Raw genomic sequence first — 19,585 nt, 5'->3', positions numbered from 1 at the left:
GAGAAAGATTTTGTTTTTTTGTAGTTTTCCAATTTATCATGATTCATAGTGTTCTTGAGTGGAGAATGATAAGCATACAATCACAAAACTTTTAATCAAAGCCAAATTGAACAAGAACTTTAATAAGATATTGTCAATCTAAAACATGAAAGGTTTTTCTGATGTATATGTTTTCAAAGTCATACTAGTTGTAAAAGATTTTTTGTCCAAAAAATTAATGGCTTCTGAAGTAATATCAATGCACTCATAAATATGTCTTCCCCTAATGAAATCTCTTTGGTGTTCTGAAATAACTTTAGAAGTTATGATGATCAATATATTTGCAATGATCTTAATGGTGATTTTGAATTGAAAATTTGCAAGTGCAAGAGGTCTAAATTCCTCAATAGAATTTACTTCATGTTGTTTAGATATCAAAGTCACATCAATTGAATTAAGATTAAAAAGGATCCAACCTTATTCAATGAGTGGATCACGCATGTCCTTACTATATCCCAATAAACTTGAAAAAAAAACATCCTCAAAACCATTAAAGAACGAAGCAGAATTATCATCCATATTATACACTACATTCTTTAAAAAAAATCGATTAAAGCATGTGATATTCATTAGCCTCATTTTATAATAAAAGTATGTTATATTTAAGTAACATCTTCAAAAGAATTTATATAATATAATTGGAGATGAATTGAAAAACTCCTAAAAAAAAGGGAAGTGTTTTGATAACACAACTGAAAAGAGGTTCTTATTGTTGGCCTCTCAAAAATGATTAAACCTGAATATGCTTTTTCCCCAAACAAGATATTAAAAAAGATAAAGAAATTGGACCTAAATAAGAGAGAAAAAGAAATAACATACCCCAATTAAAGGACTCTTCACCTCCGTTTTATATCAACTCCCCACCCTTTAAAAATGTATGATATAGTAGTTAAAACTTCAAGAGTCAATCTCCATCCTCAAGAGTTTCAATCGTATGGTATATAAACATATCTATATAAGTTTACCAAACTAATATTTTAATGTTTTGTTGTAACTCTCTCATCACTCTATTTTCATCTCAAAATCTTGAAAGTGCCCTTCTCCTATTCCTAAACTAGAAAACCTATGAAATTATGAACTAACTTGAAGAGCATGTAACACACTTTTTTATTTAACCTAAATGTTCATGTTTCGTATAAAATAATGGCTGATTTTAAGGTCCAAACCAACGCGCAAAAGATGAAAAATAAAATATAATTAACAGTTTGATACATATAAATAAATAAATAAAAAACAATTAATGTATGATTAGTGGACACACACATAACAAAATTCAAAGACCACGTCCTAAGAACAAAAACCTTAACTAAGGACGTGGCAACCACCTTCAAATCAAGTACCTATTTCCGGCAACTAGTTGTTATCTCACATATATACTCATATATGATATAGTTTTGTCACAATACAACTATATCATATGACTATTATTATTATTGCTTCAAGACAAATGGAACTAGAACACAAAACCAAAAACCTCTTCAACTCTTTTGCATCACCAAGAGAAATTTTCTACCTCTTCACACACACACTTCTAAGCCTTTTCTTACCTCTCTCATTTCTTCTTCTAGCTAAACTCTCTGAAATTCAATACTATTTTCAACGCTATCAAAAATATGATTACTCATCACCACAAAATTTTCCCTATATTTTAACACTTGCTCTTCATATCAACCCTATTATTCTCTACTTTTTAGTTTTCATTATAAGCATAGCTTCATTAGTTCATGTCTTATCCGACAAGATTATAAACTTGGGTGGCTCTAGCACGATTGTTCAACAACCTCGTCTCTACATTGCATGGATTCTCCTTTGTGTTTTTCAAGTTTTTGTTGGTTTAGGAATTGAAGGGACCATTTTGGTTGGTTTATATGATTATGAGTCTTTTAGTTTTGTTGGTGTTGAAACTAGTTTTTTGAGTAGAGTGGTTTTTCTTTTTGGGTTGCATGAAACAACAAGAGTTTGGTGTAGAATGGTGGTGAAGCCAGTGGTAAATGACACTGTTTTTGGGGGTGTAGATAGAAAAGAAAGATGGGTTGAGAAAGTGGTGTTGGCTATATGCTTGGGAATTTTATGGTGGTGGAAGTTGAGAGATGATGTGGAAATTTTGGTGGTTATGAGTGAGGCAAAGAAAGATCAATTGATGGAAGTTGGAATGAATGATTTTGTTGGAGGATGGTTATATTATTTGACTATTATAATTGGGATGGTAAAGGTAGGAAAGGGACTTGTGTGGATTTTTATGGCAATGATTTGTTCTTGTAGAAGGGAAATGAGGAATTCCATGGTGGAACCTAGTGAAAATGATGATAAAGTGTAAAGTAATTTGACCTATGTTCTAATAGCATTTTTTGTTTGTATTTGTGTTTCTATTTATTTTTTCCACCCTTCAATTTGGTTATTTTGTTATCCCTATTAAAGACATTAATGTATTACATTGTATCTATAACTTCTCAAAATTGTAGTGATAAACTTGGACTTGAATTTAATATTGTATTATATAAGTTATAACTCATGTAAAAAGTATCATGGTACTATAAAAAAATTATTGTCATCATCTATATATTTTCAATAACTTAGGTTTTAATTTCGATGGCTTCTCATTTTTATTTTTTGAGTTTTCAAAACTTTAAGAAATTGAAATTAATTATGGTATTTATTTTTCAATTTTTTGAAAGTCAAAATCAATTTCAAACATAAAAATCAAAATATAAATACTACTAACTAATTGAAAATGGTGGTTATCAGTTGCAAGAATGATGATCAGTAATGGTTAGTGTTAGTCAAATTATTAGTTTATAGTGGTCAAATTAGTGATTGAAGGTAGAAAATGGTGATTCACGATGAACGAAGTGGTAACTTTCGATGGGAGATGTTGGTCGAAGTGGTAGTTGCTAATGGTCAAAGTGATGGTAGGATTGATAATTTAATATGGATGAGTGATGATTCACTGTGGTCGAAATGGCGATCACATTGGTAGTTAATGATGGCCACCATGTTAGTTGTTGATGGTCGGAAGTGGATAAAGTAGTGTTCGACATTGGTCAGCGGTGATTGAAATGGTAGTTGACGATTGCCGCAACGATGGTGCTAGGGTTTTGATTGAAGGTGGAAGAAGTGGTGATGAGCTTGTGATTGACAATGGTCAAAATGATGGTCACATTGGTAGATGACGATGGTTGGAGTGATGGTCATAATGGTAATTAGTGATAGTGATCATATTTGTATTCAAATATAGATGAAATGGTGATCATAGATGGTGAAGTGATAGTTAGTGATGATCACAGTGATAACTAATGTTGGCTAGAGTGGTAGTCGGTGGTGGTTGGCAGTTATCGAAGTAGTGGTTGACGACCACTTGTGATGATAAGTTACAAATAAAATAAAAACATGAATAGTCAAAATGGTGGTCACAATGATGGATAGTGGTGGCTTGAGTGATGGTCATAGTGGTAATTAATTGTGATGATCAAATTGATATTCATGTGTGGATGAATTGGTAATTTCATACGGTAAGAGTGGTGGTTGACAATGGTCTAAATGATAGTTGGTGATGAAAATAAAGATAATCGGTGTTGGTTAGAGTGATAATCGACGGTATTTGGCAATTATTAAAATAGTGATTGGGTGGTCACTAATGGTGACATTTTAGGGTTAAAATAAAAACATGAATATATAATATTTTTATAATTTTAAGAATTTAGTGAAAATTCTTTTTAAATAAAGTAAAACTTAAACTTTCAAAACTAGAAACTAAAAATTTATGATTACTCTGATCCTAATTGTAGGTATGTTAAATATGCCTTCTTAAATTACTTAGGTGTTAGTAAATAATTTTAGAGGATTATTTTATTCTGTTTAGTTTATTTGTTGTATTCTTTTTTGTATTAAAAAACTAATTTCTATGGGATGCAGTTATGTCATGCTAGAAATTATATTCGAATAAAGTTGAATATGATCCTAATTAACACTTAATCAAATTGTTATACACACCAGATCTAGGGAATACAAGAGAAAGTGGAGAAGGGGAATAGTAAAACATACCAAAGATTGACTAAGGAAATGCAAAATACCACAACATATGCTAGACAACTAAGGATTTATTTAGGAGTTTTTAAGAGAAAGGAGGGCATAACCTAAAATAAAAAAAAAAGGAAAGATGGTGTGAAAAGATATGATATTAACTTTAAGCATGGAGTTGATTAGAGAAAATTGATGGTTTCTTGAGTATGTGTGACCAGATGATAACTTTGATAACATGTACCAACAGGTACAAGAGCAAAGTCTTAAAGAAGCACGCTCAAAGGATGCTTCAACATATGTAGTATCAATATGACTAATGATCACTATGTCAGATGATACCTTCCCAATTTGTCTATTATACTAAATCACTACGCCAAATAAGGGAAAAGAGGGCGCTTATTTTGGCCTATAACAGCACTTTTAAGCGCTCTCTAATCTGGCGCTGGCATAGGTAAAGACAGCGTTTTGTTCTCCTGGAGAAAGCGCTGTCTAAAGTGGCCACATTATAGTGCGCTTTAAGAAAAAAGCGCCCTCTGGAGTGGTCCATAGAGGGACACCTTAGAGGGCGCTTTCTGGTAAAAGCGCCCTCTAAAGTTGTCAGTGTAAAGTGTTTAGAGGGCGCTTTCAGGAAAAAGCGCCCTCTAAAGTTGTCATTGTAAAGTGTTTAGAGGGCGCTTTCAGGAAAAAGCGCCCTCTAAAGTTATCAATGTAAAGTGTTTAGAGGGCGCTTTCAGGAAAAAGCGCCCTCTAAAGTTGTCATTGTAAAGTGTTTAGAGGGCGCTTTCTGGACAAAGCGCTCTCTAATGTGTTAGTTATTTTAAAAAAATTTGTTTGAAAAACAGTGGATATATATTTATTTGGTAACCTGTTCGCATGCTGCAAAAGTGTAAAATTCATATTGATTTCATCCTTTAATCCAATGTTATACACCATTAATCCATTGATATATACAACATGAATCCATTTATATACAACATTAATCCTCCATATATACAACATTAATATATGATTCTTTGATCAACAATATACAACAACATATTCTCAAAGTACTACAATTAAGAGAATAAAACATAGCAACCAACACCCAGTGACCACTGTATCCAAAAGCTGTCTAGTAGTTCTAACCAATACTAAACAAAAACGCCCATCCACCCATGGTGGCAAACATGTTCTGTATATCCAAAAGCTGTCTAGTAGTTCTATCGCACATCCATACAAAATAAGGCTCAACCAAAACAACAGATGGCAGCATAAGTAGTCCCCTACAAAAAGAACACGTCCAAATGCAAATAACACAGAACTGTCAAAAGGCGATTGAGCAACAAATAGTAAACAATGGCATAAAGTTAAATGACATAGCTAATATTACCTGAATTCCTGCTTGGCTGTTAAGGTAAAAATCAAATTCCCTAGGGTGACAAATGCCGGTGTCTACCACGGTTCCTTTGACAATTTAGAACAACAAAATCAGCAAAAAGTGATAAATTCAAATGATAATATATACCAGCTGCATTGAGAAATATATTGAAAAAACCTGGCATAATTTTTCCACTTCTATCGGTCTCTTTGGGGTTGACAGGAAAGAGACGGGTGTGATGTCTCTTTTGGACCACTACAAAAGTAACTTTAAGTAGATACCCATCCTCTATTGAGACACAAGCCTGTATCTCCGACCATATTTTTTCTTTGCCAACCTTCAAGTCCGGACTTCTCCAATTATCACATGTAATCGGAATATGTTGTCGAACAAGGAAACCAATGTCGTAGAGGGATACTTTCAAATATCCAGCATCATCATCTAAACAAATATCAATTGATACTTTCGAGCATCCCTTGCCCCTTGCACAAATGATTGACTTCATAATAGCCATTTTACCTGTAAAAAAGAAAACAATTAAAATCAGATGACAAATGTAAAAATAATTAAAATCATAAAAGTCATTTTACCTGTAATAAAGAAAACAATTAAAATCATTTGACCTGTACCTTTTTCACTAAGTTCTCTTTCTTTTCTTGGTTGGAATATGTTCTACATGTCTCTTAACAACACGGACGGTTGGATTGATCCAAATACCCTCATTATGATCATTTCTAATATATGAAACATTTGATATATTATTCTCATCTTGATCATTTCTGGTAAACGATTCAATCTCAACATCAATATCATCACCTTGATCTCCAGTGTTTTCATCAATTACTTTGTTGGAAAAAAGAACTATAGACCATTTCGTACTTTTCGGATCATTGACATAGAACACTTGTCTAGCTTGAGAGGCTAGAATAAAAGACTCATCTTTGTATCCCACCCTATTAAGATCCACTTGCAAAAATCCTGACTTATCCATTCGAATGCCGTTATTATTTTCAACCCACTTGCAACCAAATATAGGAATCTGAAACTTCTCATAATCAAACACCCAAATGCGCTCGATAACACCAAAATACGACAGATTTGCAAATTTGGGGTTTAAGTCCTTCACACTTGATATGTGCATTGCTTCAGCTACCACAGTGACACCACTATTCTGCATAGTACTTTTATCATCTTGTTCTTTGGTATAAAATGTGTATCCATTAATCGCGTATGCGCTATAAGAAAAAACATGGAAACTTGGACCCAAGCAAGGACATATCATTCTACTGGGGTCTTCGGCGTTCACAACGGCAAACTTAACGAATTCTAATACCCCATTCTCGTACTCTCTCGACAATCGATTGGAAGACATCCATGTATTATCCATTACTAATTAGAATAAACAAAAAACAATTTCAGAAGAGTTCAAACACATTCGGACCTAGGTTTCTAATGATATTGGTGTTGACACAAAATCAGATATTCATAGGGCTTGAAATTGCCTAATAAACCCAAACAAATGTAGGGCTTGAAATTTAACGCATGCGCTATCAAATTTATAATGACTATGAATATTGAAACTTTACAGGTTGAAACAAACGTAGCATAGACAACGCATAGACAACAATAACAAAAAACTGAAATGGGGCAAAGCTAAAACAAAGCAAGAAATAGGGCAAAGCTAAAACGAAACAAACGTACCTTTGGTGCCAGAAGGAGGAAACGTCGTAGATCTAACAGAGGTGGAAGGAGAACGCCTTAGAACCATAACGTGAAAAAGAACGAAAATAACAGAGAGTGAAATAACAAAACGCGCAGTATGTTATAATTTTAATGTTTACTAAACGGGACCTTAGAGGGCGCTTGTGGAAAAAAAGCGCCCTCTAAGGTGCGCTGTCTATTGCTCCTTATTTTTTCGCTTCACTTTAGACAGCGCTTTTGTAATAAAGCGCCCTCTAAAGTGCGTTGTTGTACATGGACTTAGAGAGCGCTTTTTTAAAAGCGCCCTCTAAGGGTACCCTTAGAGGGCGCTTTCATAAACGCGCCCTCTATTGTTGTCCCTCCATTTCCTCATTATTTTTTCGCTTCACTTTAGAGGGCGCTTTGTTACACAAGCGCTCTCTAAAGTGCGCTGTTGTACATGGACTTAGAGAGCGCTTTTTTAAAAGCGCCCTCTAAGGGTACCCTTAGAGGGCGCTTTCATAAACGCGCCCTCTATTGGTGTCCCTCCATTTCCTCATTATTTTTTTGCTTCACTTTAGAGGGCGCTTTGTTTCAAAAGCGCCCTCTAAAGTGCGCTGTCTATTCCTCCTTATTTTTCTCTTCACTTTAGAGTGCGCTTCTTTAAGAAAGCGCCCTCTAAGGTGCGCTGTCTATTCCAGTTTTTGGCGTAGTGAATGGTTATTTTGTCGAACTCCCTTACTCTTTCCAAAGTATAATTACATTGAATATATTTAAAATCTTTATATACATGTAACAAATGTTAGACAATAAAAAATTTATCTTACATTATATTATCATAAAACTAAATTAAAGAGCATTGTTCTTCAAACCATTCTTAGTTCAACAATTATATTTTTATGAACAATTTAAGCTTTTTAAGAGATAATAAAAATCACAGAGGATCGGACAAACATGCTCCTCTAGAGACTATCTCAATAATTAAAATAAAATTGCTATGTCAAATTACACTTCCATATCGGTACTAGAGGCAATGTCTTTAAAACTCGTTTAAGTTAAAGTATGACATATTTAATGCATTTAATAATTGATCAAAGTAAATCATCTCCCTTTTACTTCAAATATTTGTCTCTTCCTTTTCCCATTAAACAAGAAAAGATGTGTGAAATATATTCAAGAAAGTAATTTGATATTTTACTTAAATAAAGTTCCAGAAGAACATTTAACAGAAAATATAACACAACAATAAATACAAAAAAAAAGGATTTTGGTTGTGTTTATTCAAAAGGTTGGTTAAGATTCATGTAGTAATAAAAATCAACACCAATGACTTCAGAGGGAAAATCCATGTAGATTTTATATATATTGGATATTATTTGCAGAAGACACTTCTTAGTTTTAAGATGATTCATACTTAGTTGAGTTTGAACTTGAAGAGGATGAGGCTGGTGAAGAGGCTTCTTTGTTTCTATCCAAAGGAGAAACGGTAAATTTAGATTGTCAACTATAATTTAAGCATCTAATAATTTTATAACAAACTCCTCATTTTGAAATATTTTACCCAGAACATCGCATTGTTCACACTTGATAGGTTCAACTGAAAGTTCATGAGAAGAGAATGAGTTTTGAATTAAAGTGCTTTATTTCTTTTTAAGAATAACTATTTCTTCTAACGAGTTTTTATTTTCTTCTTAAAAGGGAGAAATAATGGTCTTATAGGTAGAGACAAAGTGTTTTAATTTACTTCATTCTTTATTTAATTTATTACATATGTGAAATAAGTCATCATAAGTGAAGTATGAAATTATCTCATCAGCATCAAGATTTTCCATAAGACGGATATTTGCTTCTTATTCATCTGAAGATTCCATCTCATTTTCATCCCAATATATGTAGGTTTTTTTACTTCTTTTTTAGGTTTCTTAAGCATTGCTTGCTTTTGATTATGGTTCTTTCTCTGGTTCTGGTTATGGGGAGAAGTTTGGTCTAATGTGTTATTTCGTTCCATATTGATAACAAGTAGGAATAAATGGGGACATTCTTTCATTCTTGTGTTGGACGTCTTGTTTCATGGCATGTTTCATGAATCTTTTGAAGTTTAGAACAAGCAATGTCATATATTCATCAGAGTTAGAATACTTTTCTTCCTCAGTTGTGAGAGCTAGACTTTTCTTCTTGTCACCTTCTACATTATCAACTAGCATTTTCAGTTCCATCTTGTGTTCATGCAATTTACCGAATAAAGTAGTCAAATCCATGAAAGATAAATATCTATATTCAAAAATTATAGTGACTTTAGGTTTCCAACTATGGTTTAAGCATCAAAGAATTTTTATAACCAACTCCTCATTTTGAAATACTTTACCCAGAGTTCTCATGTAATTCCTAATGTGAATAAAGCGTTTTGCATATCCTGGATGTTTTCTTCATGTTTAATCCTAAAACGTTTGTACTTATGGATCAATATGTTCATCATAATCCTTTTTACCTTAGTTGTTCCTTCTTGGGTAACTTGAAGGGTGTCAGACATTATTTTTGCAATCTCGCAGTGAGAAACACATGAAAACTCATCAAGGTCGAGAATAATAGTGATAATAGTGTTTTCTTTCAAACTACGGTGCACTTTTATTTTTCCTCTTTGATTTAATCATCTCTATCTTTGTTTTTCATAACACTATTAACTTGATGTGGGAACTAACATACCATTTTTAACATTCTTCCAAATATCATAATTCATCCCTTCGATGAAGATTTTCATCTTCTCTTTCCATAAAGCAAACCCTTCTCCATTAAAGGATGAGGGTTTTTTAGTGAACCATTTGAATTCATTTATACCTCCTGGCAGAATTAGTCTTATAATAGAAGTTAGACTTTGATGTCACTTGTTGACCAAGTGACTCCAAACACAAGGGATGGTGGATTGTGGTATTAAAGAAATATATATAAAGTTTGATTTTAAAAATTGTTTATGTTAGTATAAATAATCAAACATAGAAATAGCATCGGAAAAATGAAGGAAAAAAAAACGAGAAATGCAGCGGAAACAAAATAAATAACTAAAAGTAAAGACATGAGAGATAGAGAGATTGCTCCACATATTTATACAGGTTTGTCTTAACCATTGGGCCTACTCTTGTTCCCTAGAGTTTCCTTTTGATATTACACTAAAAAATAACTTGAGCTTTCACAGGATTAACCCACAAAACTTCAACTACAGCATGAGCTTTAAAACAGGATCAACTCACAAACCTTCTAAAAGCAAACAGAGCTTTCACACAGACCTAGTCAAAACCTTCACTTATTCTCTTTTTTTAAGTTTAGCTTACAACCTTCAAAATCTCTTTAAAAAATATATTACATAAGAGAATTACATTTTTAATAAAAACAATTTCAACACAGCACCAGTACAACATAACTCTTAGAAGGAATTTTTCACTCTCTTATTCACTAAGGCAATTATAGTGGAAAAGAAATTAAAAAGAAAAAGAGTAGAAAGAATAGTATAAAGGTTACTATTTAGAAAATTAGTGTGAAATGAAATGAGGAGAAAACTTATTTATTTAATAAAAAATTTGGCTCAAGAAAGAAAACCATCTATGAGCCTAATAAAGATTTAATTAATTAACACTAGTTGTTAATTGATTAATTCACCCAAATACTAAAGGTTTTGAAAACTGACATCATTAATCGATTAAAAGCTTATTTAATTGATTAAAATTATTACAAATAGGTTTAATCAATTAACCCTAATGTGATCATAGATTAACTAATGTAAAACACCTCCCTAATGGTTTAGTCAAGCTATTAATAAATTAAGTGTGTGTTTTGAAAATGTTTTCAGGATTTATCAAAAGATAAGATAATTTTTTTAAAACTTTGTGTGTGTCCATTGTATTATTACCTCAAGACTTACTCTTGTTCCGTTTATAATAAATTAATCAATTTAAAACGCTAAGCGCAGGACCAGACAAGATTTCACACTTTCTCTTTTTCACAACTTCAAATCTTCTAGTTCATTTGTTTGCTTCAACGTTTAGTATCACTTCAACTGGAACTTGATGCGTTTGACTAATGAGGTTTTATATATCTTCTTTTTTATAGATGGTCATCATCAAAAACCAATTGAAGTTGCAATCGACCCCCCTTTGAAAGTTATCATCAAGAACTTCTTGATCAACACCGCACACCGTTTGACTTATGGAGTTGACAACATTTGCATCACTTGACAATTGAACTATTGATTGCTGAAGCGACTTGACAATTTTCATAGCTTGAAAGTCAAATTGACTTGACTGTTGTCGTCATAAAAACTAACCGACAATTAAGGACAATTGTACATGCACAACACATATATTCACACTTAATGCTTTTAAATCTCTAATTTTGGTGCCTTGGCAAATAAGAAACATATGGGAACAGTGTCTTTCCATAATTTCAACCATTAAATTTTTGATTACACATATTTATAGAGAGGTAATACTTGTACCGAATATTTTTCTAATATTGGCATCTCTTCTAATTCTTTAGTGCATTTTATTTCGATTTCTTTAGCCATTAGACCTGACTATGTATAAAAAAAAATTGTATGCCATTTTTAGGTTAATTTCTTTCCGAGTGGATTTTGGTATAGTCTACATCTCTCATTTTTTCCTTTTTTATTTTAATATATTCGACTTATATAAAATTCGATATTTGAAGAAGACTTCTAGGACAATTTAAACATATAACAAAATATCACTTTCACATCAACCAATTAGAAATAGGTCTTATAGTCACATATTCACCATGAGAGCCACTAATTAAATAAAGAATTTAGTTTTAATAACATTTGATGTGACAATTTAAAATTTAGTGATTACATATAAAAAGTATTTCTATAACATTTATTATATTCGATACACTTCAATTTAAAAAAAATTAATTTATGGATTGATTTGTTGGTGAAGTTAGAAAGTTAAAAGTGCATTTCTCTCAATATTTTAGATTCAAATTTCGTTAGTATTAACCATTTTTGTGTTAGATTAGTTCATACAAAACTTTGCCTTAACCAAATATCAAGTTTCCAAAATGATAAATTTATATTGCTAATAAATAATAGACAAAACTACATTCACATTCCTTTAAATTTGACTTATAGATTGGATCAGACGTTTAAAAAAAATTTAATGAATTTGTTACATTTTGTTTACACAGTTAAATATTTCAAAAGTTGGGTTAGTAGGTCTTTTGCCCCCTGCCATATAGGCAATTTTCTATTTTTTTCTCCTATAAAAGAAAATTAGATTTCAGTCTTGCCATATGAAAATTTTGTTCCTTTAAACCTTTAAGTGATCTTAATCAGTTTTAGTTCATATGTGTCTTGCTGAACAAAAAATTTATATTGTTTTTCAAAAAAAAAATTGTTACATTTGGGTTAAATAATGTCATTTCATAATTTTATTTTTGAATTATATTTTCAATCTAAATAAATATAATTGGAAAATTACTTCATTTCTATTATCATCCTCCCCATATTGCCCTAACGTTTCAATTAAAAAGAACTCCATTAGTGACGAAACCTGCGAAGGAGAAAAAGACAGTTGGACGCGAAAATGCTCATTGTAGTTGTATACATTGGTTACATAGCTCGATTCATCCAATAAATTTGAATGAAGGTATTCTCATTTCCTCATATTTTTCAGATTTTTTATGTGTTTAGTAGACAACAACTCTGATGCCTATCATTCTGAAATATAGTGTGACTAAGTTCAATCTTGTTTTCCATCACGGAGGGAGTTTTTCATAGACAATACAACTTTCTATAAGAGTGGGGTTCAAAACATTATATATGATTAAAATATCGAAAATGGGGTGTCTCAAAGGTGTTGAAATTGGTTCTTTACTAGAGTTATAAAAGAAATGAGTTTGTCTGGAGAAAACTTGAAGTTATAGATGATTACTTTTTTTTTTAAAATTAACATGGATAACCGAGTTATAGATGTTGCAAGTTATGATATTGGAAACAATAGTGAAAGACATTTATATATTGAGCATAATGTGAAGGACATCAATGTAAAAGTTGTTGAGCCTCAATGTATTGATCTGGCTGAAGGGACTGAATCAACTGAGGGAGAAGAGGAATCATTTGGAAGTGATGATGATGCAAGGGGGGTTAGGTTTGAGGATAGTGAAGATGAGAGAATAACTATATTGGATGTTGTATTTGAAGTAATTGAAGTTGAGGGGCCCAAAGATGGTACAAAAAGAGTTGAAATCAAAGGGAAGTCATATAGAGATAAGGTTTATGCCACTAAGTCACCCAAGAAAAAATTAACCCCAAAGAAGAAGAAGATGAAACTGGTTGCACATGCTAGGATAGCCAAAGCTCATAAAAGGATAGATGAGAGAGAATATAAATATGTGAGTGATGAAATGGGTAGATCATACCCTGATATATCTAAAGATAAAAAACTTCCTAAATATAAAAAGTTTAGGAAGGAACACTTAGGTAAGGACTATGAGTAAGTTAGGTATGGAATTTAATTCCTTAAGTGATTTCAAGGTGCAATAATAGAGTATGCATAGCTATATTTATGTTATTTTGTGTGTTTTGTTAGTTATGTTAAGTCACTTGCTTATTATGTGTGTTCTATTTGTTATGATTTTTTACAGGGATTAGTAAGTATTTTTGAAGATATGTTTAAGAGAAATTAACATAGGTTGTGCCTAAGACACCTATATGCCAATTTCAAGAAGAAACTTTGTGGAGGTACTTTAATTAGAGATTTTATGATGTGAGCTGCAAAAGTAACATATTATCAAGCATGGTAGAAAAAAAATGCTTGAACTTAAGAGGATTGATATAAATGCATGGAAGTGGTTGATGAGAGTTTTAACAAAGACTTGGTGTAAGCAAGCTTTTATCTTTTACCCTAAATGTGATGTATTAATAAATAATATATCTTAATCATTTGATGCCGCAATATTAGGTGCAAGGGATAAATCTATTTTAACTATGTGTGAATGGATTAGAAGCTACCTAATGATTATAGTATCAACTACTACAACTAAGTTACATAGAAGAGAATATAAGATAATGCATATTCCTAGGAAGAGGTTAGATAAGGAGGTTTTCATGAGTGGTCAGTGGAATCCATGTTGGCCTATGAATGATGAATGAGAGGTAAAACATGCATATAACACTCAATAATTTATGGTTGATGTTAGAAAAAAAAAACATGTACATGTAGGTTTTGGGATTTGGTGGGCATTCCTTGTAGACATGCCTATGCAGCATTAAGTTATAGACAACAAAAACAAGAGGATTTTGTGGATGATTTCTACAGTAGGAAAATGTATGCACTTTGTTATAGTTTTTCTATAAGTCCAATAAATGGGGTGGATATGTGGCCGAAAGTTGATAGAGATGATTTACACCTTCTTTGCACAAGAAAAGACCAAGCAGAACAAAGAAATTGAGGTTTAGGCAATTAGGCGATGGTGGTTAAAGATTAAGGAGAGTTGCAGTTACATATAGATGTAAAAAATGTGATAAAGCTGGCCATAACTCAAGAAGATGAGAAGAATCAACTCAGGAACCAAATGCTTTGAAAAGAAAGATAATGGTTCATTTTGATATGTTGTTGTCATAAACTGTGATAGATGTATATTTTTATATGTTATTTTGTTGATGTAGAGAAAGACTCCTTGGAGCACTGCAAAAAAAACAAGTGTTGCATATGTTAATGATTCAAGTGTTGAACATGTTAATGAACCATCCGTTGAACATGTTGATGATACAAGTGATGAACATGTTTATGAATCATCTATTGAACATATTGATGGTCATTTTGTTGAACATATTGATAATCCAAGTTTTGAACATATTGATGAACCAAATGTTGCAGATGTAGATGAGTCTGCCCATGTTCAAACTAAGAAGCTAAAATTGAAAATGTAATGCCCCAGACTACTTTCAAAATTACCGACTAACCCCACAAACCAACACGGGTCTTTTCAGCATGTTTTGTCCTCACTCACATGCTTTTTGGGAAACTTCCTAGAAGGTCACCCATCCAAATACTACTCCAAGTCAAGCATATTTAACTATAAAGTTCTTATTTGTTAGACTACCGAAAAGGAGATGCATATTGTTGGTATAGGTAGTACCAATTAATCCTTATAAGTCTTCCTTCAACCATGTAATCTCATACCTGCACAGCCTCAGGATCCCTCTTATTTCGATGTGAATTCGGTTTTTCCCTAGAAGTTGTTAGTAGTGTCTTATTATCATGCCTCGTGCATCGATAACCATTCCCTCGCCCTCAGGTGTTACATGTAACCACTCCCTGCCCTCTTCATCCTCGGTTGTTACATGCCCACCAGCTTCTGCTTGGTTCGTCCCCAAACCACATCGTACTGGGAGAGGCCTGGCTCTGATACCACTTGTAATTCCCCAGTCTGCTTTCAGGATTACCGACTAACCCCATAAACCAACACGGGTCTTTTCAGCATGTTTTATCCTCATTCACATGCTTTATGAGAAACTTCCCAAAATGTCACCCATCCCAATACTACTCCAAGTCAAGCACACTTAACTGCGGAGTTCTGATGGGATCTGGTGCATTAGTGTTGATCCAGTACGATGTGGTTCGGGACGAACCAAGCGGAAGTTGGTGCACATGTAACACTCGAGGCCGAAGAGGGCTAAGAGTGGTTACATGTAACACCTGAGGGCGAGGGAGTGGTTGTCGGTGCGTGAGACATGACAATGAGACACTCCTAGCAGCTTCTAGGGAAAAACCAAATTCACATCGGAATGAGATGGATCATGAGGTTGTGTAGGTATGGGACTACATGGTTGAAGGAAGACTTATAAGGATTAATTGGTACTACCTATACCAACAAGATGCATCTTCTTTTCGGTAGCCTAACAAAAAAGAATTTCATAGTTAAGTGTGCTTGACTTGGATTACTATTTGGATGGGTGACCTTCTGGAAAGTTTCCCGGAAAGTGTATGAGGAAAAAGTGTACTGAAAAGACCTGTGTTGGTTTGTAGGGTCAGTCGATAATCTCGAAAGTAATTTGGGGAGTTACAGAAAAAGGATAAGGACCCAAAATTGCTAAACCTGCAACTCAACAATTACCCAAGTTGTTACTGAAACAACTGTTACAGCCGCTACTAAACCAATTAGTGATGACAGACGAATTATACCAATGAATAAAAAATCAAAACCAACAAAAAGGTGAAATATAAAGGAAACAAGAGATCAATTGATAGATTGAGGGCTTTGAAGACCAAGTCAATTAAAGGCTTAGGAGCTAGCAATGATGAACCAATGGTGATACCTGAGGATGAAGATGGCACATTAACTCAAGAACCTACTGTACCAGACCCTAGGCTAGGTATATATGCTTTAGGGCTATAAGATCTTGGGATGACATTTCTAGGAGATTTTCTCTGTGATATTGTCGTTAATTCTAGTTGCAAATTACTTGTTTTTTGTTAAAACAATTGCACATTATGTGTTGTATGTTTAGCTGGTTGCACTTTGCATGCCTTTTGTAATGACATTATGATCTGCTTTTGACAGTTACACTTTGTGTGCTTTTTGTAATGACAGTTTGATATGCTTTTGATAGTTTCAAATTGTGTACTTTTTGTAATGACCTTATGACAGTTGCATAGGCAACAGTCGCGCATTTATATCTCCATGCTGGAACTAAATTATAACTCAATCTTATTCATTCATTCAACCAAAGCATTAACATTATAAAAAATTGAAATGGTCGTATACCAAAACTACATTGAAATTAATAGATTCTAAACAAACATTACACTGAAATTATGAGCCACTAAACAAAAAGGTACATTTAAATTTTGATTTTAAACCTAAATTTTGTAGACAATAGCAAAAAAATAACCAAGACATAATAAGGGCAACCATCAACCAAAAAGACTTCTTCTTTTCATATTGTATCAACTTCTTTGTTTTTTCAACCTTCTTGCAGCTTGAATCTTTGCCATATTCTTTTCAAAATTCCTTGTCAAACTTCTTTCTAAAGTCCTTGTCAAACTCTTTGAAATAACCAAGTATAGCTTCACAATTGTTGTACTCCATATCCAAACTTTTAGGAAGTTCCTGATTTTGAGATTTCAATGTCATTTAATCTAGTTCATCATCCCAAATAAATAACTCACAACTTATATATGACTGCAATTAACAATAAATTATGCATCAAGAGTTTGGGGAAGAATAGGATTTTCATGGATATTTGAAACCACATCTTCATGGCTAGGTTACAATCATATTTGGGTGATTCTCTTCCGGTCGAATTTCCAGTTGACGAATTACTACTTCCTCCCATTTGTAAACCCTAACGAAAGCTTCGAATAGCTACAATTCATAATGAAGAAAAATGAAGAAGACGCATGGGTGAGATACCGAATGTACGAAGATGAAGTTGAAAGAATGTTTGGATATAGGAAGAAGGAACACTATACTTTCGACAAAGAAGATGAAGTGGTGAATAAAATGGAACCTGAGTTTTTATTTAGATTGGAAAAATAATTCGATAATAAAATTGTGAAGTGGCATTATTTATCCCACATATAATTAAAAAAGAAATTGAAAAATAATATAAAGTTTTCATTCAATTTAGATTGAAAAAATAATTCAATAATAAAATTGTGAAGTGGCACTATTTATCCCACATTTAATTAAAAAAGAAATTGAAAAATAATATAAAATTTTCATTCAATAAGACACATATGCACTCAAATAACTTAAATTCGCATATATATATAGCAGGGAGCGAAAAACTTAGGGCCCGTTTGAATCAGTTTTTCTTTTCACTTTTTAAAATATGTTTTATAAAATTGTTTTGAAAAAGTATTTTTAAGAAGAGAACTATTAAAAAAATTATTTGGTAACATGACTTTTCAAAACTGTTTTAAAAACGAGAAAATAGAAATATTTGTTTGGTAAATTATTTTTAAAAACAGTTTTAAAAATGAGAAAATAAAAAATGATAACTCAATTTTTAAAAATTACTTTTTTATCTAATATAAAATGAAAAAGAATTTTAATAAATAATAATGAAATTTTTAATGACTCATATTTAAATATACAAGTGTAAATTTTATTATTAAATAAAATCGAGATAAAAACTTCTTATGATTAAATATATTATTTAATTCCTTTTTAGAGTCAAGTTAATAACTTGTTCACACAAAAGTTATCAAAATTTTATAGTATATCAATATCTGAAGCATACATATGAAATCAAACTAACATAAGTATTTAAAAATAATCACTAAAATTCAAAGTTGCTTGTATGAAAATGTAACATAGAGATAATTAATTCACTTAATTGCTACGGTGTACCCACATCTCATCTCTAATATGATTTCTCTTCATTGTCATTTCAGCTGCACCTTTATTAGATAACCTTGTTAAGTTGTCGACATTGGAACTTGTTCCTTCTATGATAGGACCTTCTTGTATTCCCTCAAGTTCGATAGGATCCATTTCTTCCCATATCCTAAACAACTCGTCCGGTAAATTCCACTTGCGTATGTAATTGTGAATAGCATAACACGTAATAACTATGAGTCGTTGCCTAGAAGGCTTATAAGGAGGCATCAACTTTAAAATAGGAAATCTATTTTTCAGCACCCCAAAACAACGCTCAATTGTCATCCTTAGAGACGAGTGTCTATAGTTAAATAACTCTTCTAGACTTCTGGATTGTCTACCTTGACCTCTATATTCTTGTGTGTGATACCTTTCACCCCTATAAGGGGGAAGAAAACCTCCAATACATGGATACCCAGAATCAACGAGATAAAAGGAACCTTCATCAAATAAAATATATGTTAGTTCAACTTTGTTAATTTTATTGAACATAATTTTATGTTGATACCATGACTTACCTCTAGGTGGCTAAGGAAATTCAGGATTTTGATTTGTAATTGCATCCAAAAGAATCTTTGAATCATGTGCACTTCCTTTCCATCCCGGATATACATACGTAAACATCATGTTAAAATCACAAGCACACATGATATTTTGTGTGATTGTTGCCTTTCTATCTCTACATGAAATTTGTTTTTCTGCAGGAACCGATGCACTGATATGTGTACCATCAATCACACCTTAAGACATAACCCAAATAATATGAATAAGTAAACCATAATCAAATTATGTTGAAATAAATATACAACTACAATAGAAGAATATGAATTATATGCATACCTTAAACCAAGGATAGTATTTTGAATTATTTTTAATTCTTTCGGGAAACTCTTTGGACTCTTGCTTTATTAGTTCCTTTCCAAATCGACAAATGCCCTTAATACCTCTTTAAAATTGTGTGATATTGTTTCAGTGAAATGTTGAAAGCGGATTGAAGCAACTCTATGACGAACATTATGACCAATTATGAATAAAAATGTAGCAACCTTCTCTTCAACAAGCACATCTCTTGAGTCACATAAGTAGTTCTTC

The 19,585-nt window shown here is 32.4% G+C and overlaps 1 protein-coding gene across 1 annotated transcript; it reads left to right on the top strand.

Annotated features, from left to right (window-relative positions):
- The first annotated feature begins 1,450 nt into the window (after positions 1–1,450).
- On the top strand, positions 1,451–2,525 carry LOC127132606 (uncharacterized). The gene has a single exon (XM_051061562.1). It carries the CDS (start codon positions 1,457–1,459, stop codon positions 2,354–2,356), a length of 900 nt encoding a protein of 299 aa, XP_050917519.1. The 5' UTR covers positions 1,451–1,456; the 3' UTR covers positions 2,357–2,525.
- Positions 2,526–19,585: the final 17,060 nt, after the last annotated feature.

This window comes from Lathyrus oleraceus, chromosome 3 (genome assembly GCF_024323335.1).
Source record: "Lathyrus oleraceus cultivar Zhongwan6 chromosome 3, CAAS_Psat_ZW6_1.0, whole genome shotgun sequence".
NCBI classification, from domain to species: domain Eukaryota; kingdom Viridiplantae; phylum Streptophyta; class Magnoliopsida; order Fabales; family Fabaceae; genus Lathyrus; species Lathyrus oleraceus.
This window is presented reverse-complemented; position numbering and strand designations above follow the sequence as displayed.